Consider the following 27,376-nt stretch of genomic DNA (forward strand, 5'->3'; position numbering starts at 1 on the left):
AAATTCATGTTCTATATGCACATTAGAGCATTTAAAAAATTTAAAAAAGAAATATTTTGGCATTTAAGCCAAACTTTTGAGCGTGGTTCCGAAGAAAAACGAAAAATTTAGAGTACGCTTTCTTTTGCGGATCATAACCTTACGAATATACCTCCTTATGTTCCGGCAAGGGGCTCTTCATCAAGCATTTCCTTGTTTGACGTATCAACACTTGACAATCTTTCGTGCTCCAATCTTATTTTCTCCATTTCGATCCTTTCCTCCTTCTCAAGTTGTAGCTTCTGTAACATGAATTTGTTTTGCTCTTTTTCCTTTTCGAATTCTAGATTTTGTGATTCTAATTCCAGCTTTTTTGATTGAATTTAAAATAATAATGCAAATGGGTTTGAGTTTTGAGGCCTTTTCAAATTTCTTTTTGGTGTAGTGGTATTTTGCGTACAAGCACTTGTTGCGATGGACAGGGCGGACGGACTTGTTACACTCTCTGATGTAGAAGGAAGCACCACAGTCGGACTGGCCAACGGACTTTCAGGTAAACTTGTTGAAAATGTTTCGCCATCATTTTCCATCAACGCATCTACTTCAAAAGTATGACACTGGCATGGTAGATTGATAGATAGCTGGCGGCTGCACATTTACACGATGACCAAATATTGCGCACAAGTCATCATAGAATGGACACATTTTTTTAATGTAATCTTCAACGCTTTTTACATCTCCACTTTCTAGCAATCCTTTGACCCTTCCATTTCAGTGCGGACGAAAAACTTGTTTTTAGGTGCCTCATTTTTGTGCGCATGCATTTTTTGTAATATGCTCATAGAATTTTTGAGCAGTTGGTTTCTACAATACATATGTACGTTCACTAAATGTTAAATACCCTCTTATTGGAAATAGCAAACATATTATCTCGAACTGTTCCGGATTAGCTTTTACATTTTCCACGATAATGTTGAGTAAATCTTTAGTTTGTCGTTCTGTCCAACGAAAAGTTCCATTTATCCGCGAACGTTTTTTCTATAAATACATGTACACATGTGTCACAGACAATTGAAAGTTAGAGAAAAATAATAGTACATAAAAGTTAAATATACTTTCTTCTTCCATTTTATAAGAACTTTGTTTGAACTGTTTTAATGATCAGCTGATACTGATATGCCACAAATTGCCATGGATGCCATTTAGAATTGGCTCGCATAGTTGCCATTGTGTTGCAAACGAAATTGCATACAAAAATGAACAACTGTTTTGCGGTATTGCCATTTTGCAAAGTTTGCTATAATTGCCACAAGTTTGCGACATTAAATGAATACCACTAATGTTTTAATTGCAATTAAATGCAATTAAACAAGGTTTATTGCAGATTCAAACGATGTTTGTACTCAACTAATTTAGATTTTTCCCAGGCTAGGTGTATTCGATTTTCGATAATTTTGTTGCGTTATGTTAATACTCATATCTCTTTCTTATATTATGCTCACATGCTAAACATATAAAACCGCCTTGTTTTCTTTTCACGGCCGCCTTGTTTTATACATATGTTTAGTTAATTTGTGACAGCTGTTTTGCTTGGACATATTGCAACAAATGGAGTAATGGTTTTGTATACAATTTTATTTGAAATGGTGAAGAAAATTGGACAAAAGCAACATTAAGCGGTGGCTTTGCCTTTTGCACCATGATATTGTATCTTTGTTTGTGAGGGAATATATTCAAGAATAACAAAGAAAGAAAGGGCTTAGTTCGGATGCAACCGAACATTTTATAGTCTTGCTGGAATAAAAGCCAGGGAAATACCTTACGATGTAAAACGTCAACCAGAGGATCGGAATCTTCCATATAAAACTTATACTCTGGCCTACGTAAATATTCATAAGATTTGTTAGTAAAACCAAAATATTTATACGTAGACATGATACAAAATCAGCCAGATATTCAAAAATCCTGGTAATGGTCATATGAGTGCTAGGTGCTCCCATTTGTTTTCATTTTAGGCACAATGATTATGAGTCAAATGCGTTCCGAAATTTTCAATGAGATAACTCAAATATTGACCGACATATCCAGCATAAAGTCACCAGAAAGTTCGAAAATCTTTATAATAAGTATGTATATGTAATAAGTATGTCGGCTCAGGGAAGTATTGACCCGATTCCACCCGTTTTTGATACACAGAATTACTACTGCAGGAAAAGGATTCTGTTTAAATTTCTATTGCACTGGGGCCCACATATTCGGTACCTATGGTCTTGAACAGCTTTTTGTCTTAAAGTGGCATACACTAAAGGCATTAGAAAGTAAAAGAATCAAGTGAGATTTAAAATTGTGCTGTATGGGAAGTAGGCACGGTTATTGTCCGATTTTGCTCATTTTCACAGAGTGACATAGGAATGTGAAAAGAATGTCACGTTCCAAATGGTATCGAACTCGGTCAGTCGGGTCCCGAGGTATAGGATTTCACCAAAAAGTGGGTGGTGCCATGCCCGTCGTCCAATTTTTACCACGGCCCTATAAATCCTTGCCATACCAACCCTGCGACAAATTTTTAATTTCTGGCGCATTTACTTATTGATTTATCGAGCTTTTAGTATTTTTTAACTGTACTGTTATATGCGGAGTGAGCGGGATTTTCATACGATTTCATTCATTTTCACACTATCGGTAGCAGTTCTTGATATATTTATGTCGGGCGAATTTGGTTGTTGTAGCTTTAGTGGCTTAGGAGATAAGCACATTAAAAGTATTAGAGGGCGGGGCCACGCCCCTTTCAAAAATTTTTATCCAGAGGTGCCTCTTGCTAGTGCGATTCCCTCCATCTGCGAATTGGAATTTTTTTTTGTACTAAGAAACCTGCCTACCAAATTTCATCAAGAAATCTTCATTTTTACTCAAGTTACAGCTTGCATGGACGAACGGACAGACAGCCAGTCAACCGAATTTCAACTTTTTTCGTCATTTATATATATAAGTATAACCCTATATGTATCTCGTTTAGTTTTAGGTGATACTTGCAACCATTAGGTGAAGAAAACTATAATACTCTGTAGCAACTGATTGCAAGTGTATAAAAAATATCTGTATTTTCAGTTTTTTTCAAGGAAAGTGCCATTTCTGATTAAAGGTGCATACATTAATATTTTTAACGCACCATACTAACTGCTACCATTGAAAAATAATAATATTACTCCTGGGTCAAACCACGTCAAGTGGTCCATGAAAATTTCGCAAAATCACCAGGCCAGACGCATACCTTGTGATATAATTATTTCATGAAATTCCATCAAATTCCATTAAATTTCATGAACCACTTGACGTGGTTTGACCCTCCTGTTATTGTTTATAATTTTTTTTAGAATGCGAAAATATGAAACTATGAGTTTTATATATTATATGAAAATGAAGTGAATGAAGTAATTCTGTAAATTATTTTATGTTTTATTTAAACGAAATAAAATAATGAAATATGCTCAGGAAATTTTCCAAATGCCGCCCTAATATTCTTGCGTCCTAATCAACTGCCTAAATGAATGGTCCAGCCCTGCAAATGAGCATAGCTACATTTAAGTTTTTCTTTCTATCAATTAAATGAAAAACACTATTTTTTTGCTTTACTAAATGCGTCAGAAACCATAGCATATCCAAGATGATGTTCAAGAGCTTCTTCATAGGAATCGGTATAAAAATTTGACAGTGAGCATAGCACTTTTAAGTGAAACTTTATATCTCTTGATCTATTCTACCGACTTATCTTTTATGAATCAAGCAAAAATGAAATTATCGGATATACTATTTTCCGTAAATTGTGCTTAGAAATGGCAGCTCATATCCAAAAATTGTCGAAAACGGAGCATAACTTTCAAAAAACCCAGATACCTAATACACGGACTCATTCTTCTTCTTCTTTACTGGCGTAGATACCTCGTATGCGTTATATATAGCGAGCCATTAGTTTCTTGGTTTTTGTTCGTCGGGAGAGGACTTTATTTTTCAATTTCCCAATCAGTCTAAAATAGCACCTATGTGTAAGAGTAATTCTGGATTTTATTTCAAGACTGATATTGTTGTTAGTGTTGATACTGGTTCCTAGATAGAAGAAGTTGTCTACTATTTCAATGTTGTGGCTGTGACGTGTGAGCCATGTCGCGAATGCGATGTCCAAAGCCAGTCCTTCACACACTGAGCTGGATAAGACCTTATCTGCCATATTAAAGAGGCTTATCTTACGGTAGTAAGTTCCATAGTCGGGCAATGGAACATTTATTCCATCGTCATCGATTGGGGAATCCGTGTGGTTTAAACGTCAGCCACTAGATCACCTTGTGGGTTTCTATAATAATATGCTCCGGTCTTGAAACCTTCCGTTGCTCGTCTAACCTTTTCGTAGAATTTTCGAGCATTACCCCTGTCGGCCAGCTTCTCAAACTCTTCTTACTCACGCAACTCGGCCTCTTTCTTTTTTTGTCTGTATATGCGTCTCGTTTAGCTTTTCACCTCTCGGTATTTATACTACCCCACTTGCTTTGTGGTCGATCGCAATATTGCGAATTAGAACCTCAGTTGATATTTTACTGAAATTTTGACTTTGTTCGATTCCATAATACATGAAACTCACGTTGGTTTACTTGGGCTAAAAAAACAAAAATCCAAAAAAGTTGATTATCTTATTAGCTGTCAATGTGCAAAAAAGATTTTAACCAACATCCATTCGGACCGAAGTTCAAAATTCCGACCCGTTAAAATACCGACAAAATTCAAATCTGTTGCTAAATCAAAACACCATCAAACCAAAATGCCGACATGTGAAAAATATTTTATCGTGTCCGTATATTTACTTTGTGAACAGCAAAAGGGAACTCGCCATCTTTTAAACCGAAGCACAGAAAGAGAAGCCCACCTATTCTCGAAAGTACAATGCCACCTTTCATAAAATACACACAGTCTTTTTTTGTTTTTAATTACTCAACTAAAATTCAATAATTTTACATTCGGATAGGGGCGTCTTATTCTTTGGAATCTAGCTACCATATTACCACTTTTTTATTAAATGTGGTATCTTATTTTTAAATTTCTTCTCTCCGAATTTTCATTTGCAGGTGTTTTGTTTTGTCGGTATTTCGATTGGCTGGTGTTTTACTTTGTCGGTATTACGTTATACACCCTATTTTACTATTTGTTGGAATTATTAAGCATTTTGATATCAAATGTGAGAACATATTTGGATTTCGCTCGTTTGACAAATCGAACGGGTTTTAGTAAACATTTTTAATTTATTTCAAGATGTATACTATATATATGTGTATTTCTCTGGTTCAACTTATTGTCTGTCAAAACGAGTGGGGCTAATATTTCTTTTGTCGAGAGCTAGAGCACAGTTTCTCTAAATTGAAACTTATCAAAACCTGCCTGTGCTCTGCAATGTGTCAGGAAACATTGGCAGGCCTCGCAGCATTATCAATTTAAAGCAAGTAAGGGTAGCCCTGCATAACCCTACTCGGGTGTAACCGAACAATTCATACTCTTGCAATTTGTCGCGGTTAAAGCCGGTGTTGCAAAATTTTATTTTAAAAATTTTTAACGAAAAAATTCAAAATTCACTGTTCAACGAAATCGTAATTGGATTAAAACCAAATTTTGATCTTGTTATAGGTCAATCAAATTTGTGTCATACTATAATAAATTCATTTCGTGAAATTCATTCCCAAATAACACATAGCTAATATAAATTCAACCGAAGACGCTAAATGTAATGAATTGAAATGATTTGCCTAACGTTAACCAAAGGGTCAGATTTCATTACATTTCGGATATGAGCTTTGGACTAAAGTCTAAACAAGTTCTATTCATATTAAGGTTAAATCACATTATTATTATAAGCTTTTTTATTTAATTTCATAAAAACTTTACAGGTTTTGAACAACCTGTATGATTAAAAGTCAGGTAGAAATAAGGTAATTATTATATATGTACGCTATATTGGGAGCAATTGATGAAGATGAAGAAGTTAGAATAGCAATTACCCGTCTGAAAAACTATACAGCGGGGGCCGATGGATTTCCGGTCAAGCTATTCAAATACGGCGGCGAAGAATTGAAAGGAGCATGCATCAGCTTTCTCATAGAATATGGTCGGACGAAATGTCCGAAAATTGGAATTTAATTGTGCTCTGCCCAATCCACAAAAAGGTAGGCCCCATGCGCCAACTAACGTGGGATAAGCCTTCTCAACATCCCATATAAATTTCTATCAAGCGTACTGTGTGGAAGATTAAAGCCTACCGTCAACAAACTGACCTTGACAGTCTGGTTTAAGGCCTGTAAAATCAAAAACTGACCAGATATTCACCATGCCCAAAATCTAAGAAAAGACCCTTGAAAGAGAATCGACACGCACCACCTTCTCGTCGATTTCAAAGCTGCTTTTGATAGCTTGAAAAGGAGCTGCCTTTATGCCCCTATCTCTGAATTTGGTATCCCCACACGGACGATGACAACATCTCATGACTCGACGTTACAAATGTTCGAGAGGAAGGTTCTGCGGAACATGTATGTATAGTCTTTTGCGCTTTGGTCACCACGAATATCGCATTTGATGGAACGATGAGCTATATGAGGTATACGACAACATTGACATAGTTCAACCAATTGGGAGACAACGGCTACGATAGCTAGGTCATGTCGTCCGAATGGACAAAAACAAGAACGACTGGTGCTCTATCGGCTATAACCGCGTAAACGGTGTCTACGCCAATAAAGAAAAAGGTATTAGGAGAAAACCTTTCTCATTTTTGGCTCATGGCAAATTTTATTATCAGATAGGAGTTCTATCAAAGTTTCTATAATATATCTAAAATATTTACAAATATTTCCGATAAAGAGTTCGAAATAGGAACTAGAGTCCTTGCATTCGTTGCTCACGTTGTATAATTTTTGGTCATAAGCTGGCAAATTCATTGGTTTTAGAAAATGATAGAACCAGATGCATTTTTGCAATGCGACATAGAAATGTAATGTTACTTACCGAATTTGTCTGAAATCTGTCAGGTTCTGAGTTATGGGTATGGGTTATGAGTTTTATATCTTAATTAAGTGAAAATGCTTTCGTAATAAAAAAGAATTTCTTGCAGGGCACATTTGCTTCGCCGGCAAGACTATGTGTAATATTGTTTGGTCGCTGTCTCGACAATGACTGAACGATGGAGCGTAATTGTAAAAAAATGCACTTCGTGAAATAAACTTAATTTATTGAGTAATGTTGCGTGAAATTTCTTCAGAATACAGTACAAATTTCGTAGGTGCAGGGTAAAATTAATTAAGAGGCTTGAAGAAAGTAAGAACGAGCACTAAATGTAGCTGAATTTAAAATATACAAATAAAAAATAGGTAAAATTCCGACAATTTGTAAATATATGCATCTGCATGCAACCTTTTTTAGGAGGTTTTTGCATTAATAAGAATCTTGTTGTACTTTATGGTGTACAAGTATCGGGATAGCAAGGCAGAAACATCTCTTTCATTTATCGATCGGTTGTTTTATAAAATCTGTTGACTATCATGATTAACTATTTGGAATTTAGAAGTGAGCTTTGGTGGCAGCGAATGCATCGATAAGGTCCAACTTTTTGGTTAATTCTGCCTTTAGGCACAAGGAGTTAATGCGGAAATTCGGCCAGTGGCTAGAAAATCGATTAAGTTCATTTCTTAGTTCAAGTTTTATAAAAAGAAGTCCTTCGGTTTCAGGTCAAGACCTTACGGTGGCTTACTTATCAAATCGAAGTTTTATGGTCTCAAAAATGCAGTTGTTTCAGTCTATGTGTTAGAGCTTTTATTATCTCGGTGAAAAGTGATCCGTATTCAGTGGTTGGTTTTCCTGATTTCTTGAAAGACAACTGGCACAAAAATGGTTACGTACCTCTCAGAATTTACTATTCTGCGATATTGTAGGAGTTTGGTTCCGATATGACCTGTTTTTCCGAAAAAAAGTTCTACACTAATACTTATACGTATAGATGTCTCGATCCACGATAGATGACATGACGATCTGGCAATATTAGTTTGCGCAGAGCATCAATAGTTTCAACAACAACAGCTGATTTTGGACGACCTTCATAAAATCCCTCTAGGAGTGATCTTCGACTTCGATTTGATTCATCATACCATCGATAAACCCTGGTCCTAAATGGATCTTCAGCCCCAAAAATTTAATTAGGTTCATCGATGCACTGTTGTTGAGATAATCCACGTCAAAATTTGTAAAAAATAACCGCGTGAAAATATTCGCGATTTAATTCCATTCCGTGATGAATATTTTATGTAACTGTAAGCAACACGACTAGCGCTCTTATGTCAGGCAGTTCTGAACTGCCAGTTTGCAACACTAGGGTTGCCAAATCTCGAAATATAAAAGCCAACCTTCGTTAGTGGTATGGAGTAAGACGGCTTTCAAAATTTGTATCGTCAACGTGTTTGAGGGGAATGGCTTCATTGGATAACAGAACAGAGACATCAACGGAATAATAGTTTCAAATTGTTTTTGCAGCAAAGATTTATTTTGAATTACATTTTTTACATGCACAAAGGCCATTTCCAAGTCTTCTTTTTTTCTAGCTGACTGTAGATTAGTCTCAATATGTTCTAAATTCAATGTAAGAATTTCGCATTTATTATAAATTATTTTCCACTGTTCGCGCAGAATTCCACAAATCCACAAAAAGGCTTTCCATACATCTTACTTCAAGGTCGATGGTGGCATTGATCTCTTGAAGAACGAAGTTGCTTTCATTGACTGACTGAAGAGTTTTAAACTATAAAGCTTAGTATCCAGCTCGCAAGAAATGTAAAAACTTCATATAAAAAAACGCTTAAGAAACGGTCAAGAAACTTTCCTGCGATAAATTTACTTGTGCTAGTATGCAGCTCTAAAGAAGTCTAGTACTAATTTTTAATAATTTTTTTCAATAAAATGCGAATATGGCAAACCTGGTTTTGCGAAGAAACATCAAATCAACAATTGTTTCGTGGAGGAAATTCAAAGTAATCGTTAAATTCATCCTAAATTAGTTAAAATCATTATATTATAGGAAATTCGTAATTCTCTAATGATTTGCAAATTAAAACGGCTTTGCCGTGTTTTTCGTGATAATCTACAAAAGCGTGAAAACGTTTCCTTATAAGTAACCACAAAATTTATATTTTATAAACTATTCACTTAATTTTTTGGAAAATACCCTTCAAGAAATCCAATTGGTTGGTAGATACCTCTCCAAGTATACACAAATGAGTAAAGCTATATAACTCAAACATTTTGATTCTGTGTCGAAATGAAAAAATCGTCTGCAAACACAAAAAAAATTTATTGTAGGAAAAAAGTGTTTGATCACAGATTAAAATACAACTGAGACCAAATATCACACATAATAAATGAGCTCAATATTTCTTGACTCTGTTTAGATTTGATTTAGATCCTAACATTGCTATGTTATATACATATATAATAAAAAAATATATATACAAACATAATCAGAACTATTAATTTTTCAGAAAATGCCTTTACTACGAAATATATAAAACTTTATGTATATCGCGCATGCAATAATCATTAATAAAGACTTTACCAAGTTGATCAGAATTGAATGCAGAATAAACCAAAATAGTTCATATTGACAACGTGCCCAGGGTTATTCATGGCGTCAAGTTGGTTATGAACTCATCTTCAAAGATATTATCTTCAGGGGAAATAACCCATCAACATGAGCTGGAACAACATTTATTGAAGCACACTATTTCTTCGGGGCTTTCCCCACTCCCCAATTCGACACCTGCAACTACGTTGATCCACCAGCATAATTTTTCTAATATTCATCATATGCAAAGTTTGCCAAATCAACAACCTAGCGTCATATTTAACAGCACGCATTCCACGCCATTTAGCGTAACAGATATTTTAAGTCCAATTGAGGACTCATATCGGAAGCTGGAGTTGAATTGCAGTCCACCGTCACCCTTTAGGTAAATATGACATTAAATAATATATGTTTTACTAAAGCTACGTACAGCTGAGTTCTAAATAATAATAGTGCTAAAAAGTCATTAAATGAAAGAGTTTGTTTAATTTTTTTCTGTGTTGAAATTGAGTACGAACATAACGTAAACATTTACATACATATAACTGCAAAAAAAACTAAAGCAGCATGAAAATTTGTTGTTCAAAAAAATTAAAATGTTTCATATCTAGTTTAGAAAAGTAACTTTTTATACTCTTGCAACTACAGGAATTAAAGCCAGGGAAATACCTGGAAGGGTGTAATCCTCAATATTAGAATCCAAGTAATGTTATGTTGGCCGACTTATTCGGCGTTTTAGAAAAAACGAAGATCATTATATCGGGTGATTTTTTAAGAGCTTGATAACTTTTTTTAAAAAAAAACGCATAAAATTTGCAAAATCTCATCGGTTCTTTATTTGAAACGTTAGATTGGTTCATGACATTTACTTTTTGAAGATAATTTCATTTAAATGTTGACCGCGGCTGCGTCTTAGGTGGTCCATTCGGAAAGTCCAATCAGAAATTTTCAGTGAATGGGCCCTAGAAAAGTTGGCAGAAAATCCGCTTTTTTATCGACAAATTTTGTTCAGCGATGAGGCTCATTTCTGGTTGAATGGCTACGTAAATAAGCAAAATTGCCGCATTTGGGGTGAAGAGCAACCAGCAGCCGTTCAAGAACTGCCCATGCATCCCGAAAAATGCACTGTTTGGTGTGGTTTGTACGCTGGTGGAATCATTGGACCGTATTTTTTCAAAGATGCTGTTGGACGCAACGTTACGGTGAATGGCGATCGCTATCGTTCGATGCTAACAAGCTTTTTGTTGCCAAAAATGGAAGAACTGAACTTGGTTGACATGTGGTTTCAACAAGATGGCGCTACATGCCACACAGCTCGCGATTCTATGGCCATTTTGAGGGAAAACTTCGGAGAACAATTCATCTCAAGAAATGGACCCGTAAGTTGGCCACCAAGATCATGCGATTTAACGCCTTTAGACTATTTTTTGTGGGGCTACGTCAAGTCTAAAGTCTACAGAAATAAGCCAGCAACTATTCCAGCTTTGGAAGACAACATTTCCGAAGAAATTCGGGCTATTCCGGCCGAAATGCTCGAAAAAGTTGCCCAAAATTGGACTTTCCGAATGGACCACCTAAGACGCAGCCGCGGTCAACATTTAAATGAAATTATCTTCAAAAAGTAAATGTCATGAACCAATCTAACGTTTCAAATAAATAACCGATGAGATTTTGCAAATTTTATGCGTTTTTTTTTTAAAAAGTTATCAAGCTCTTAAAAAATCACCCGATATATGGTACATGGGAGTATCGACCCGATTTTATCTATTAACTACATATTATCATGCCACATTCAAAAAGAATGTGTCCTGCGTTTCACTAAGGTATCTCACATACAATCACCAATCATATGGAGTACTTCAGCCGGATGTTCGCAAATTGTGAAATTTATCCACTAAGGTACATTGTTAAGAGTAAAACACGCGCTCTCCTTTTCATTTATAGAACTCACATATTGGCCAACATTTGCGGTATAAAGTCACCCGGAATTTTTAAAATGTTTATAATATTATATAGGGGCTCAGGAAAGTATTGACCCGATTCAATCCATATTTGGGATACTGAGTTACAATCGTCAGCTAAGGATCACCTGAATTTAAAATATATATTCCATACATTCATCGATATTTTCGTTCAAAAGTCAACTATAGACACTTGGGTCAACTATTTATCTCAATGCAAATAAAAAAAACGTGTTTACTAATAATAATAAATCCGCTTAAAAACTTTACCCAACACCTATATAATTAATAAAAGAATTTTCGAACAACCCGCTGACTTTACTCCATATGGATTAGTGGCGGTATAGGATCCATCGCTACTACCTCGTTTACCCAGGAACTAGTAAAATAGTACCCAATATTAGGTATCTACAAGTATAAGCAGAGTACTTACCATGCTAAGGGCCCTTATGTACGAGAAATTACCAATTATAATTATGAAATAATAATAATTGCGACCGTTATATTCAGTTTTAACTTTATTTTAATTTATTTCTTGTTGAGAAAAACTCAACTTATTCTAAAACATTATTTCTTTTCTGAGTCTATTTTAATTTTGTTGTAACTGCAGCTTTCGCACTATAGCTTCTTCCACAGACTGAACTTATTGCATCTAGGTAAAAGAAAAATTATAAAATTTATATCAGTTTGAAATTAATAATATTTGCAGATTAAAATAAGTTCATTCAAATTGCAATTACATCGACTACAATTAATTGTTTAATCAATCGATCAGTCGAATGAATAAATATTTATAGGAGGCCAACAAGTTGTGATATTAAAGGCCAAAATAATTTTAATACTTTTTAAAATTGTCCAAAGTTTTTTATTGCATCGATCTGTGAACAAAATTAATAAGAGCTTGAATTAAAAGAACAACATGTTCTTAGTGAACCTGCAGGCCATCTTCTGCATTTGTCCTTGCTGCTTCGTCATTCCATACATATTTGCTAATTGCTCTGAGGCAGCTTTTAAAAGTACTTCAATACTTACATATGTAAATATGTATGCATTACACAAAAGTATACATTTATAATTATCAATAAAACATGCTCACATACATTTCATCAATGACAATGTCGAATTTTTCGAGGGCCACTTTCGTTTCGACTACAAATAAAAAAGGACAGAATTTAAATGTTAATTAACACACTCACCTCGTGAGGAAATAACTTCTTCGGTAAGTACCATATTCTCAGTTTCACCATATTTCGAGCCGGATTTTTTATCTATAAATTAAGAAATTTAATACTGAATTTGCTTCAGCTATTTTAAATATTTTTTCTTAACTTACCGGTGTTAGAAAACTCCAGTCGCCTAGTATTCCTGTCTGGGCTGTCCGACATATTTTCCTTCAATTACTGTATAAATATGGCTTGTTATAATATAAGAATGGGCAAAATCATATGCATATGTATGTGTGTAGCAATAAATGGTTAACGTAATGAACTTAGTCGATTTAGCCATGTTAGTCTATATAACATAAGCGAACTCGGCTCTTATAAATAATTTTTAACCTTTTAATTGACGTAAAGTACATTACGTTTTAACAAATTTGACAAAACATTTACCATGTATTAAAAGAAACTCTAAACAAATGTATTATATATTATACCATAAATAACAATACAATTAATTTATTTTAGAACAAATTCCAGCGAAAGTAGTATCACTTCACCTAATACATTAGGATCTTCAACAATGGCAAATCCCTACGCGATGGGTTCACTATATCACAGTCCAGGAGTCCAAAGTTATTGCGGGCCAGCAGATAATCTTTCATTAGCAGGACATTATTCTGATATGAGAAGTTCTGCGTCTTGGTATGGATCTACAACGAATGATCCCAGATTTGCCAGTAAGTCATCTTATTGTTCATGATCTATTAAGTCATAACCATTAGAATAATGTCAAACGTCAAATTTGAAGTTTTCATGTATCATATCATTTGTTCTTTTACCGTAAGTGATGATGACTATAACGACGAAAATATATATACAAATAAAGATAAAAAAATATATCCTTATAGGATATATAAAAATATATCCATTCACTGCGGTGAATGAACGTCTAGCCACAATCCGCATCAAAGCGAGGTTCTTCAACATATCGCTGATCTGCGCCCACGCCCCGACGGAAGGAAAGGACGATGTGACCAAAGATGCCTTTTATGAGTGCTTGGAGCGCACTTATGAAGGCTGCCCCCGCCACGATGTCAAAATCGTGCTTGGCGACTTTAACGCCAGGGTGGGCAAAGAAGGTGTCTTTGGCACTACGGTCGGTAAATTCGGCCTCCACGACGAAACATCCCCTAATGGGTTGAGGCTGATTGACTTCGCCGGGGCCCGAAATATGGTTATCTGTAGTACTAGATTCCAGCATAAGAAGATTCATCAAGCTACCTGGCTGTCTCCGGTTCGAAAAACTACCCACCAGATCGATCATGTTGTGATAGACGGAAGACACGTCTCCAGTGTTTTAGATGTGCGTGCGCTCCAAGGTCCTAACATCGACTCGGACCACTATCTTGTTGCAGCTAAGATTCGCACCCGCCTCTGTGCAGCAAAAAACGCATGCCAGCAAACACAAGGAAGGTTCGACGTCGAGAAGCTGCAATCACAACAGACAGCCGAACGATTTTCTACTCGGCTTGCACTCCTGCTCTCTGAGAGCACTCGTCAACAACTCGGTATAAGGGAACTGTGGGACGGAATTTCAAACTCCTTACGTGCAGCTGCAACCGAAACCATTGGTTTTCGGAAAGTGCAAAAGAACAGCTGGTACGACGAGGAGTGCCGTGTCGCAGCGGAGAGAAAACAGGCTGCCTACCTCGCAACGTTACGATCGACCACTACACGTGCGGGATGGGATAGATACCGAGAGTTGAAGAGGGAAGCAAGACGCATTTGTAGACAGAAGAAGAAAGAGGCTGAAATGCGTGAGTACGAAGAGCTTGATAAGCTGGCCGACAGGGGTAATGCTCGAAAATTCTACGAAAAATGCGGCGACTTACGGAAGGTTTCAAGACCGGAGCGTACTCTTGTAGAACCCCCAAAGGTGATCTAGTCACTGATGCCCAGAGCATACTTAAATTATGAAGGGAACACTTCTCCAGCCTGCTGAATGGCAGTGAACGCACAACACCAGGAGAAGGAGAACCCGATTCCCCAATCGATGACGATGGAGCAGACGTTCCATTACCCGACCATGAAGAAGTTCGAATAGCAATTGCCCGCCTGAAGAACAACAAAGCGGCAGGGGCCGACGGATTGCCGGCCGAGCTATTCAAACACGGCGGCGAAGAACTGATAAGGTGCATGCATCAGCTTCTTTGTAAAATATGGTCGGACGAAAGCATGCCCAACGATTGGAATTTAAGTGTGCTATGCCCAATCCATAAAAAAGGAGACCCCACAATCTGCGCCAACTACCGTGGGATTAGCCTCCTCAACATCGCATATAAGGTTCAATCGAGCGTATTGTGTGAAAGATTAATGCCCACCGTCAACAAACTGATTGGACCTTATCAGTGTGGCTTTAGACCTGGCAAATCAACAACCGACCAGATATTCACCATGCGCCAAATCTTGGAAAAGACCCGTGAAAGGAGAATCGACACACACCACCCCTTTGTCGATTTCAAAGCTGCTTTCGACAGCACGAAAAGGAGCTGCCTTTATGCCGCGATGTCTGAATTTGGTATCCCCGCAAAACTGACGTTGAGTAACACCAAAAGCTCCGTCAGGATCGGGAAGGACCTCTCCGAGCCGTTCGATACCAAACGAGGTTTCAGACAAGGCGATTCCCTATCGTGCGACTTTTTCAACCTGCTTTTGGAGAAAATAGTTCGAGCCGCAGAACTAAATAGAGAGGGTACCATCTTCTATAAGAGTGTACAGCTACTGGCGTATGCCGATGATATTGATATCATCGGCCTCAACACCCGCGCCGTTAGTTCTGCTTTCTCCAGGCTGGACAAGGAAGCACAGAAAATGGGTCTGGCAGTGAACGAGGGCAAGACGAAATATCTCCTGTCATCAAACAAACAGTCGTCGCATTCGCGACTTGGCACTCACGTCACTGTTGACAGTCAGAACTTTGAAGTCGTAGATAATTTCGTCTATCTTGGAACCAGCGTAAACACCAACAACAATGTCAGCCTAGAAATCCAACGCAGGACAACTCTTGCCAACAGGTGCTTCTTTGGACTGAGTAGGCAATTGAGAAGCACAGTCCTCTCTCGACAAACAAAAACCAAACTCTATAAGTCACTCATAATTCCCGTCCTGCTGTATGGTGCAGAGTCTTGGACGATGTCAACAACGGATGAGTCGACGTTGCGAGTTTTCGAGAGAAAAGTTCTGCGAAAGATTTATGGTCCTTTGCGCGTTAGCCACGGCGAATACCGCAATCGATGGAACGATGAGCTGTACGAGATATAAGTACGACGACATCGACATAGTTCAGCGAATTAAAAGACAGCGGCTACGCTGGCTAGGTCATGTTGTCCGGATGGACGAAAACACTCCAGCTCTGAAAGTATTCGACGCAGTACCCGCCGGGGGAAGCAGAGGAAGAGGAAGACCTCCACTCCGTTGGAAGGACCAAGTGGAGAAGGACCTGGCTTCGCTTGGAATATCCAATTGGCGCCACGTAGCGAAAAGAAGAAACGACTGGCGCGCTGTTGTTAACTCGGCTATAATCGCTTAAGCGGTTTCTACGCCAATTAAGAAGAAGAAGAAGTAGAAGATCGATAAACATGATTTAAAGTTTCTTATATATCACCAGATAGCAAATTTTCTTCTGGAAAAGCTTTTATTAATTCAAAAAACTAGCAGAGGAAAGCAAGAATTCAGAACGTAAACAGCAGAGAGAGCTGCTAGATTTTGCTAACGAATATATATACTTGTATATTTGTATATACGAAAAAGTAAATAAACGGAAACATTTCAATTTTATTTCAATCATTTCATATCAGACTTTGGAAATTAATTAAAAGAATTTTTATTTTCAGAACTCAAAATAATTTATATTTATAAATATATATGTATATATATAATTATATTCTTACATATGTATATGCATAATATAATTTTGACTTCTGAAAATAAAACTTCTTTTAATTAATTTTCAAGGTCTGATATGATATAATTAAAAGAACATTGAAATGTAAGCTAATTTCTGTAAGATCCCCTTTTCTTTACTTCTTCGTAGTTTCACCCGTTATTAGAATAACTAGTCAATTTTCGAATGCTTGATATAATAACCGTATCAAAATATACAACTTTATGACTATTATACCAATATCCAATTCTGATTAATTACATAAAGCTACGCCAAATCTATTCAGCCGTTCTCGAGTTTCACCGAAACTAACGAACAGCAATTAATTTGTATGTTTATAGATATCTTATGTAGAACTCATACACTAACCGACATATTAGGCATAAGGTTTGTCAGAAAAACGAAAATAATTATACTTGTATGTATGTAGTTTCGGTTGGATTTGGGCAATTTTTGGTCATAAAGCGACATATTTTATAGGAATTATTAGTAAAAAATTTCATCTCGTTATGTTAATGACTCTTGATTTGTGTTCTGGAAAGTTAAGGAATCAAATGGAGTTTCAAACTATGTTATTTGGAAAGTAGGCGTGGTTGTAGTCCGATTTTGCCCATTTTTGTACTGTGGCATGAGAATATAAAGATAATGCCACGCACTAAATTTAGTCGAAATCGGTTCATCGGGTCTCGAGAAATGTGATTTAACCAAAAAGTAGGCGGTGCCACGACCGCCAACCAATATTTATAGCGACCTCCATAAATCCCTCTCATACCAACTCGGGGGTATAATTTAATGAAGTTATTGATTTATTGCGGTTTTAGTAGTTTTGAACAGTACCGTTATATGGGAGTGACTGCCGGTAGAGCACATTACTTTTCAAAGTTTTTACCCGCAGGTTGCTTGCTACTAAGATTCCCTGTACCAAATAAGTGTTTTATAATTGAGAACTTAGTTAGGGCACTTTAGAGGTTTTCGATTAATCGGGCGATTACACCCATCTAGTTATAACATTAGCGGTTTAGAAGATATGTACATTAAGTTTATTAAAGAGCGGGGCCACGCCCACTGTTCAAAAATTACAGTTCTGTATCTTATTGTGGAGCTTATTTGTGGTACTTTATGGGTTTCGATTAAAAGCGTTTCATATGGTAAGAAGGAACATGAACACTAAATGACAATGCTGTATCTGAACTTTTACAAAAATTAAAACTTGCTATATCTCTCTCAACTAGTTAGGTAAACAAATGCTCTGTAGCATCATTTGCAAGGATGTATAAATAATAATTATGATGCATTTAGCGATCCTTGCTCCGAGATAAAGCAATTCTTCTTCCTTAGTAGTTTTGTTCAAAGCGCACCTTTTTATTCAGGTCCCCAACCAAAACGTAAAAAATCGTATCAAAAACTGCAAGATGCTTTTCCTGACTTACCGCCAATAAAAAGTGATGACCCAAAGTATATTGTGATTAAATCCGACGAGAATTCTACACCCCTTTCGAAGGTTTCTTGTTTTCGTGTTTACAATGCCTTACTTACCGTGAGCAAAGATATAAACAAAATTAGTGAATTACGCGACGGCAGCCTATTACTGCTAGTGAAAAATAAGCAAGAAGCAGAAAAGTTTATAAAAACGAAATGTCTTTTCAACATTGGCGCTGTTAGCGCTAGCTATCATCAACATCTTAATTGTAACAAAGGTACTATTTATGCCCCGTTTTTAAACGATGTGCCTGAAAGCGAAATAATAGAAGGACTGAGTTCTTACGAAGTTTCCGCGGTTTATAAGTTCACTCGCAAAGTTGAAGGTGTTATAAAGCCTACTGGCTAATATCATTCAACAGTTATTCCCTTCCAAACAAAATAAACATCGCATGGAGGATGACCTCTGTGCGACCGTACGTGCCTAATCCAATGCGCTGCAGGTCATGCCAAAAATTGGGTCATACGCAAAAACATTGTAAAGGTTCCCCAACATGCGAAATTTGCAATTTCCCTTTTCCACACGATAATGACTGCATCCGTTCATCAGTTATGTGTGCGAATTGTTCTGGTGAGCATCGTTCTTCTAACTATACGTGTCCAAAGTATATGCAAACCAAAGAAATTTTAAAAATAAAGACACTAGAAAAATGCAGTTTGCACGAAGCACATGTGCTTCAACCTACAAAAGAGGTATCCTCTATATCCACCACACCAACAAAAATTTCAGCCATCAACAATTCCACAAAATCTAAAAATACTCATAGAATTGCCGACAATGACTTGCCTAGTACATCAAAACAAAACGCAGAGGTCACCTCTGCACCCAACTCATCAATAAACTCTTTAACTAGAAAAAATCACTCATCAAACGCCAACAACAAACATATTTCCATCAAAAAGCCCGCATCGATTAGTTCAGACTACAACAACGTCTCACATTCAGCTAAAAATATCAGCGACAACTGTACCCAGCAAGCCTCTTTCTTAAATCCCAAACTTTTCAGTCCAACAACAGCCTCTCTCATTTCTAACTTAAACAACTTCTTAAACTCGCTTAATAAATATACTGACTTCAACAACACTACTACCAACACTACCGTGCAGTCTAATCCACCTAATCACGAAAATCTCTTTCCAACAACAAGCAATTCCAAAGATAATCAATACTCTACTGAACATACTGAACAAATAGAAATTGACTCTGAATAAATACGCTTAGCTTTTACTCTCTTTTGAACTAGTACTCAATTGGTGACACTCAGCTTCAACTGACTGCTCATACGAGTTGATATTCTAGCTCTCTTCTGTTTCCCTTTTTCTTTTTTTTTTCCTACATAGATCTTATGATTCCATTATTGCAATGGAATTTAAACGGCTACACTAATAATTACAATGAGCTTCAATTATTAATACAAGATCATGCCCCAGCTATTATACTCTTAAATGAAACTCACATCTCTTTCAACTTGTCGGCTTTTACTCCTAAGCAGTACATTGGCATGTTTCACAATCTTCCACATATTAGCACAGGTAAAAGAGGTATTGCGATTCTTATAAGAAGAGATATTCCACACAAAATTAATGCCATTCAATCCAACTTGCTGGCTATGTCGACCGAAATTATCTTAGTTAAAAAAATCACCATTATCTGCACCTATATTGCCCCAGATGAACATTTTACCAGTACAGACATCCTGCAATTAATCAACCAAGCTTCTACTCCTTTAATTTTGCTGGCGATTTTAATGCATTGAGTCCAATATGGGGCTCTCCAATAGCCAACAAGAGGGGCAAATGCATTGAAGACGCTTTACTTTCCTCTAACTTAATATGTTTGAATAACGGATCCGCGACACACTTTTCCACTCACTCCACTTTTTCCCATGTAGATCTTACAATGTGCACCGACACACTTGCCACAGAGTGCGAATGGAGTATACTCGATCACCTGCATGGAAGCGATCACTTCCCCATTGTACTAAAATTGCACCTAGGTTCAACAAATAAAACCACAAAATAAATAAGGTATTCAAAACTGATTACGCTGATTGGGAGAAGTTTCAGACACATTGCGAGATAAATGGCAATAATACCCCAATATCTGACAACCCTAACCAAGAAAGTGCGAGGTTAACAAAAATTACCCGTTCAGCAGCGAATGTTAGCATTCCTCATACAAAGCCAACAGCAAGTTCAAAGAGTGTTCCTTGGTGGAATAAAGAAATCGCTGAATTGCGGGCAAAAAACAGACAGCTTGGTATTGAATACAAATCCTTCGTCTAGTCCTAAGTTAATATGGAACGCTTTAAAAAAACTTTCTGGAGTGCCTAGAAATCTAACCCTTCAATGCGTAAAGGGGCCAACAGGTTTGGTAACCAATCCATCTGATATTTCCGAGTTATTTGCAAACCACTATTCTGAAACAAGCTCAGATATTTCATTCAGCACACAGTTTCAAACCTCTAAAACTACCACACTGTCCGACACTTCCTACTCTGTCTCCCACCTTTCTTTTTCTGCTAAACAAATAGAAACCAGCATTTAACTGTCTGAATTCGAGTTCGTTGCATCTACCGTTAAGGGTAAGTCCCCGGGGCAAGATAAAATTCTTATTCAAATTGGAGGCCATATTATTATTCGACAACTTAGAAAATGGAAAATAGGCCAGAATATGATACGTTTTATTACTAACTTTCTCACAAACAGAAAACTCAAAGTCAACGTAAATGGTTTTCTTTCTTCAACACTCCCGCTTTCTAATGGTACGCCGCAAGGCTCACCTCTTTCAACCCTCCTTTTTATCATTGCATTCGATGATATTAGTAGGATGATAAAAAATTACATAGGAGTTGAGCACCAGATCTATGCTGACGATGTCCTAATCTACACAAAAGTCTCTGACGTTAATTTAGCTCAATCCTTATTTACTAATATACTCGCCAGAATTGAGACTTGGTCACTGGAGTCTGGTGCTTTACTTTCCTTAGACAAAACACATATCCTTCATGTATGTAGGAAGCAAAATTGCAACGGTATTTCACTAACCCACAACCAAACTAACATCGAATGTAAAACACAGCTGAAAATACTAGGATTAATTTTTGACTCTAATTATAATTTTAATGCTCACTGTAAATATGTCAGAAACTCGTTAATGTCACGATTAAATATTGTTAAATATCTCTCGTCTAAGCATTCATTTATTCATCCGAACACACTAGTCAATGTTGTCAGAGCTTTGCTAACTTCAAAAATAGATTATGGGCTCCCCATCTATGGCAATTGCTCCAAAAGCAGTATCAACCTTACCATACCGTTGCGCAATACCGCGAAGTCTCCGGGCCTTTCCAACCTCGCCAATAAAAACGATAATTGCTGAGTCTGGTTTACCAACTATTCAAAATAAAATTATAGATTCTTCGCTTCAAATTCTTGCGAAAACGGCTGAGAACACCAACCCATTACTAAATACAACTATCACCCATGCCACGAAAAAAAAAAAAATTCCAAGAATACAATCGGCTATTTCGAGATGTTTAAGTTTCGCTGCAGAAAATAATATTTTACGTAACGCAACACGCAAATTCACCACTCGACATCCTCCCTGTCTGATCAATGATAAAATACTACAGAATAAGCTTATGTTTTTGTCCAAGCAAAACACACCAAACGAAGGCTTTCAACAAACCTTTGCTGAACTGGAATCTAATTACACAAATAATGGCTGGAAGTTATTGTTTACGGATGGCTCCAAGTCCATCGATTCCACTTCGTTAGCAGTTGTCACTGCCACAGGAGAAATTATTTGCAATTGGCTTCTTCCCTCAATGAGCTCTGTATTTACCGCTGAAGGATCTGCTATCCTTCATGCAGTTAATTACGCAAAAAAGACTAAAGGAAAGTTCCTCATCTGTACAGACAGCAAATCGTGTATGTCTGCAATAACGTCTCCTTCCAATCGCAATCCCATAATAGAAGTTATCAGGGACGCGGTCATTGGTGCCCCTCAGAAAATCCAAGTAATGTGGATCCCTGGTCATGCTGGTCTTACAGGCAACCACTTTGCAGACCTCGCTGCGAAAAATGTAGCCAGGACTCCTGCCTTAACATACTACGTCTCATCCAAGCAAGACATTCTTAACCTTATTAAGCACAAAAGGCATCAAAAAAACGCAAGCGAATGGAAAACATTTAAACATCACTACGCGGTCATAAACCCAGCCAGAAATCATATAATCTACTCGTCAACAGTTCCAACTAGCGCAATGAAGACATATACTCGATTAAGGATTGGACACACTATCATAACACAAGCCCACTTACTATCGGGTAAAAGCCCATCCATTTGCCCCCTTTGCGATGACACCGCTTCTATCAAACACTTACTCACACTCTGTCCGATGCTTCACCCAACAGCCCACAACTCTGGCAACATTGATCTCATAAAACTACTAAGTGAACCTTCAGAAAAAAACGTGATGATTGTATATAGATTCTTAAAAACCAACGATTTGTTAAAATATATTTAAGCAACTTACATCTTTACTAACCCTTAGCAAATAGAATTTTTCACCTAGTTATAATTACAAGACGGCTGAAGGCCTCGTAGCCAGTGCTGCGTTTATGTATTTATATAATAAAACTCTTTTTGTTATATGAATTATTATAAATAAATAAATAAATAAAATGTTCAGCGCTGCTCAAACCGTCTCTCATGTCATCAAAATATATACATTGTAACCTTAAACAGCAAATCCAGTAAAACCAGTGTATTTGTATAAAAACAAATCTTTTTATACCCTTCTATCATATAAAAAATGCACCTAGTGAAGGGTATTATAGCTTCGGTACAGCATAAGTTCCCGTTTTTTTTTTCTTGTTTTAATTTTATATTTCTATATTTTCTATCTATAGTTATTTTCCAACAGTTTCCATTGTCATGATGACTACGCAAAAAGTAGAATGTTTGGATGGATTCAGCTAAGTCATTGTTTGTTTAGGCTGATTATTTATCATATAAAAGCGATTTTTTGTGTAGGAATTTTGGGTGCCACTTGAAAAACTATACAAAATATAGAAACTATTTAAAGACATTCTGACCAAATATTTGTCTCTTATCAATACTTGAAAATTGAATTGTGCCCTTTAATGCAATGTAATGTTTAATGCTTACAGTCCAAAGAATTTTAAATTAACAAAACTGTGAAAAGAACCAAGATTGAATTTAATTTAATAGTAAAATACTTACATGTCTCTACATGTAATACAATATATTTTTTTATACTTATACTAGAGGACCTGTCCACGCTTTACTGTGGCTGACACATATTGTAGATAATAATTGTACTACTTACTACTACCATCTACATATATGATTTCTATTAGTTAGATTATAACTATTAGTTACATATAGCATTTTTGTGAAGCAACTTGTGTTAGTTTACAAAAAATGGATCATAAAGCATTTCGTTGTTAATAAATCATTGCTTTTTGGGGGAAAATACTGTTGAATTTGGGGTTTGCACCAGGAAAATTCACAGCATCAAAATCCTTTGTGTAGTTTTAAATTCAAGCATTCTGTCCCTAGGGACAGAAAAATGGACTTTTTTTATACAATGTATTGTCTGACTCGATCGACATTTCTCTTCTAAACAAAATACGATATTACGACATTATAGAAAAAATAACTTTGGTAAATATTTTCATACGCAGTATTTTTGGAATATGGAGAAATTGGATTGTCTAGTTATTAATAGGACAACCATTAAATATAACTGTCACAGTAATTATACTCTTACAACCGGTTGCCACAGAGTATTATATTTTTGTTCACCTAACGTTAGTACGTATCACCTAAAACTAATCGAGATAGATATACATAGGTTTTATATATACTACTGTGAAAGGTGAATTTTGTCCATTTCATTTCTTTCAAAGTAATCCCCCCCGCTGCAATACACTTAAGCGAATTTTCCAGTCATCATAGCACTTGGAAAAATCTTCGGAAATGATGGTCATCAGAGTCTTCTTCGATTCAGTTTTTATATCCTCAATTGAGTCAAAACGATGTCCTCAGAGTTATCATGTCAATTTGCTGAATAGCCAGAAGTTACACAAAGGTAAATCAGGCGAATGCGATGGTTGCGGCACGATATTAGTTGAAAATGTGGCGAAATGATCACGAATAACCAATGCAGTATGAGAAGGTGCATTATCGCACTTCTTTGTTCAATAAATTCAGACACAAAACGACGCGTATCTCAAATATTAATGAATGTTTTTACGTAAAGGATATTTAGCAGTACTACCAACTTACAGAAAAAAAATTACCGATTCGAAAAACACGCGAAGTATTAATTAAAAATTCACATTTCAATTTGATCACAGTAGTATATAAATGATCAGGATGTCGAGAAAAGTTAAAATCCGGAGGACTGTCTGTCTGCCCGTCCGTCCGTCCGTGCAGACTGTAATTGTAATAAAAATTGAGATATCTTGATGAAACTTGGTGTGCAGGTTCCTTGGTACAAAATTCGACTTCGCAGATGGGCTTATTAGGACCACTGACATGCCCATTAATCGTCATTAAATGAAAACATATAAAGTGCCATAACTAAGCAATAAATTTAGGTATAAAATTGTAATTTGGCACAGTAGATCGCAGTAGAAAAGGGCATCCCTGAGCAAAAAAAATTAAAAAAATGGGGTTGGCCACTCTCCACATATCTCCTAAGCCACGAAAGCTACAACTACCAAATTTGCTAAGCTCGAATACTTTAAGAACTCATACCGATAGTGTGAAAATATATGAAATCGGAAGATAACTCCTCTCACTTCCATAATCCTAATTATGCCAGATACATTAAATTTTACCTTTGCGATGGTATGAGTAGATTTTATGAGAGCTGGTATGAAAATTGAACAATGGGCCTAGCAGCGCCCACTTTTCGGTGAAATCCCATATCTCGGGACACGACCAACCGATTTCGATGAAATTTAGTACGTATCATTTTTATAACATCCCTATGTTACAGTGTGAAAATAGGCAACAACTACGCCTACTTCTAATATAACACAATTTAAAATTCCATTTGATTCTTTCGCATTCCAGTACACAAATTCAAAAGGAATTAGTATAACGGAATAAAATTTTGAAGTAATATTTCCCTTAAAGTAAGACACCTTTTGACCAAAAAAATTTACAAATCCAACTAAAACTGTTCAAGGCCCTAGGTACTGAACATGTGGACCCCAACATCTGTAGTTGACTTTTGGGCCGAAAATATCGGTAAATTTGTGAGATTTATAATTGAAATTCAGGGATAATTGTCTGTATGCTTAAAATTGGTCGAATCGAGCCAATACTTCCCTAATCCCCGATATGCTTAATATAAAGTTTTCGAACTCCAGGTGACTTTATGCTGGATATATCAGCCAATATTTAAGTTATCTCAATGAAATTGGGAGTGCGTGTTTTAATAATGACAGTGTATCTTTGTGCCAGAAATAGATAAATATGAGCGAAAACTTGACCTAGATCCTTTATAATCATATCCAGGATTATCGAATATCCGACTGACTTTGTCCATGTGATAATAGTTAACGGATAATATCGGGTGATTACTAACTCAACTTCCATATACTCTATATAATGACTTTCGTTTTTCTAATAAATCTTATGCCAAATTTATCGGCCATTTTATGAGTTATATGTATATGTAGAATACATGTATACATAAAATTTCTATGGCTATGCCACTTTAATGAAGTATTCGTATACTTGTACTCTCTTTTTTTTGTTTGACAAAAGAAGCGAGCAGAGGAATGTCGAATCGAAGACAGCAATTTATACATATTTGTACATACTATGTTGGTAGGAATTAGTTGATATGGTTGGTTAAAATAAAACGATTAATTTTCAATATACTCTTGACTGTTGCAACAGAGAGTAAGCAGTTGTTTTCAGCTAACAGTTTTTTGTATCGTAACTAATTAAGATAGATCTGGAGTTATATATACCGTATATATAAATGATCAGAATGATGCGACGAGTTGAGTTCCGAGGGTTTGTCTCTTCACGCAAACGAGAACTTGAGTAAAAACTGAGATATTGTGATGAAACGTGTCACATATATACTCTTTGGCAGCCAAGATATGTTGGTATTGCAGATGGCCGTAATCGCAAGATAGCCACATCAAGTTTTCGTGTCTGACTGTTCACAATATTCACCAAAACTTTGCAATATTTAACATTTTAAAATTTATATTCTCATCTGACAAAAGCTAATTTTTTGTCCCGGCGTCAGCCTGCCACGTGGGAAAAGAAACTGAGGATTTTTAAATAATAAAGAAATAATAATATTAAGTTATCTTTATATCAATTAAATATAACCATAAGATGTGTATTGCAATTCTACAAACGTTTAATTAAATATGTTATACTTGTAGATGCACAACATTAACAATTATTATTTAAAATGTTAAAGGTTTTAATTTGCGTGAAACATAATATCTACGTTTCAGTGGAACCGAAGGTTTAAATGGCGGAGTTTTATTAAACTTTTATGAGAGAGTCTATGTATGTATCTATATTTCAATAATCTGCTTTAATTTTTTCTATAGTGACAACCAAGTTAGTTTCAGTTAAAAATGTGTCTGAAAGTAGCTTTAGTCCAAGGTTTTACTGAAAGGACTTTTTCGCAAACATACAATACCTCTTTTTTTTGTACGCTGGTATGGTTGATTACCGTCTTTGCGCACAGGTATAAATTGAAGAATTAACCGGCCTTTGCTCAATTAAAGCGCTAATTTAAATTGAAATCTTATTTTACAACATTAATTCTTAATTGAATACAAATTGAATTGTAGCTGTAGTGCTACTGATTGTTGTCCACGCTGTAAATTTGCTATGTTCATTGATAAAATAGCAATCAACGAATTTTGATCATTAGAAAAAATACAAAACGAAGAGCACAAGCAAGTTTAACAGCTGATTGTTAATCGAGTTTGTCGTTAATCGAGTAGCCAGCTGTGAGAAAGGCAAAAAAGGTTCCTCAATTTTAATCTTGATGTACTAAATTAATTTGGCCATGCGAAAAGGATTTTGCCCTTTCCAAATATCCAACAAAATAATTATTTGTCACACAATTACTTACCTGAGATCTTTTTACTACTTCTTACTACCGAATTGAAAAACTAACCGAAACTCGTG

General features: G+C 36.2%; 1 protein-coding gene and 1 long non-coding RNA gene across 3 annotated transcripts in view; one reads left to right on the plus strand and one right to left on the minus strand.

The window, feature by feature from the left end:
- LOC126767357 (thyroid transcription factor 1-like) overlaps positions 1 to 27,376 on the plus strand; it is a 47,517-nt gene that overhangs the window by 4,513 nt on the left and 15,628 nt on the right. Inside the window, exons 2-4 of one of the 2 annotated variants that reach the window (XM_050484890.1) lie at positions 425 to 532; positions 9,537 to 10,004; positions 13,266 to 13,477. In XM_050484890.1, the coding sequence (XP_050340847.1) occupies positions 9,697 to 10,004; positions 13,266 to 13,477 (520 nt within the window). In that variant the 5' untranslated portion in view covers positions 425 to 532; positions 9,537 to 9,696. The remainder of the gene's footprint in view (positions 1 to 424; positions 533 to 9,536; positions 10,005 to 13,265; positions 13,478 to 27,376) is intronic. The other variant, XM_050484889.1, reaches the window with a different exon arrangement.
- LOC126767358 (uncharacterized) lies at positions 12,072 to 27,166 on the minus strand. The gene is made up of 4 exons (XR_007669074.1): positions 26,880 to 27,166; positions 12,914 to 12,980; positions 12,777 to 12,848; positions 12,072 to 12,232 (listed from the first exon to the last, which is right to left on the minus strand). It is a non-coding gene; the product is annotated as an uncharacterized LOC126767358 (long non-coding RNA).

Source organism: Bactrocera neohumeralis, unplaced genomic scaffold, assembly GCF_024586455.1.
Source record: "Bactrocera neohumeralis isolate Rockhampton unplaced genomic scaffold, APGP_CSIRO_Bneo_wtdbg2-racon-allhic-juicebox.fasta_v2 ctg576, whole genome shotgun sequence".
In the NCBI taxonomy this organism is placed as follows: Eukaryota; Metazoa; Arthropoda; class Insecta; order Diptera; family Tephritidae; genus Bactrocera; species Bactrocera neohumeralis.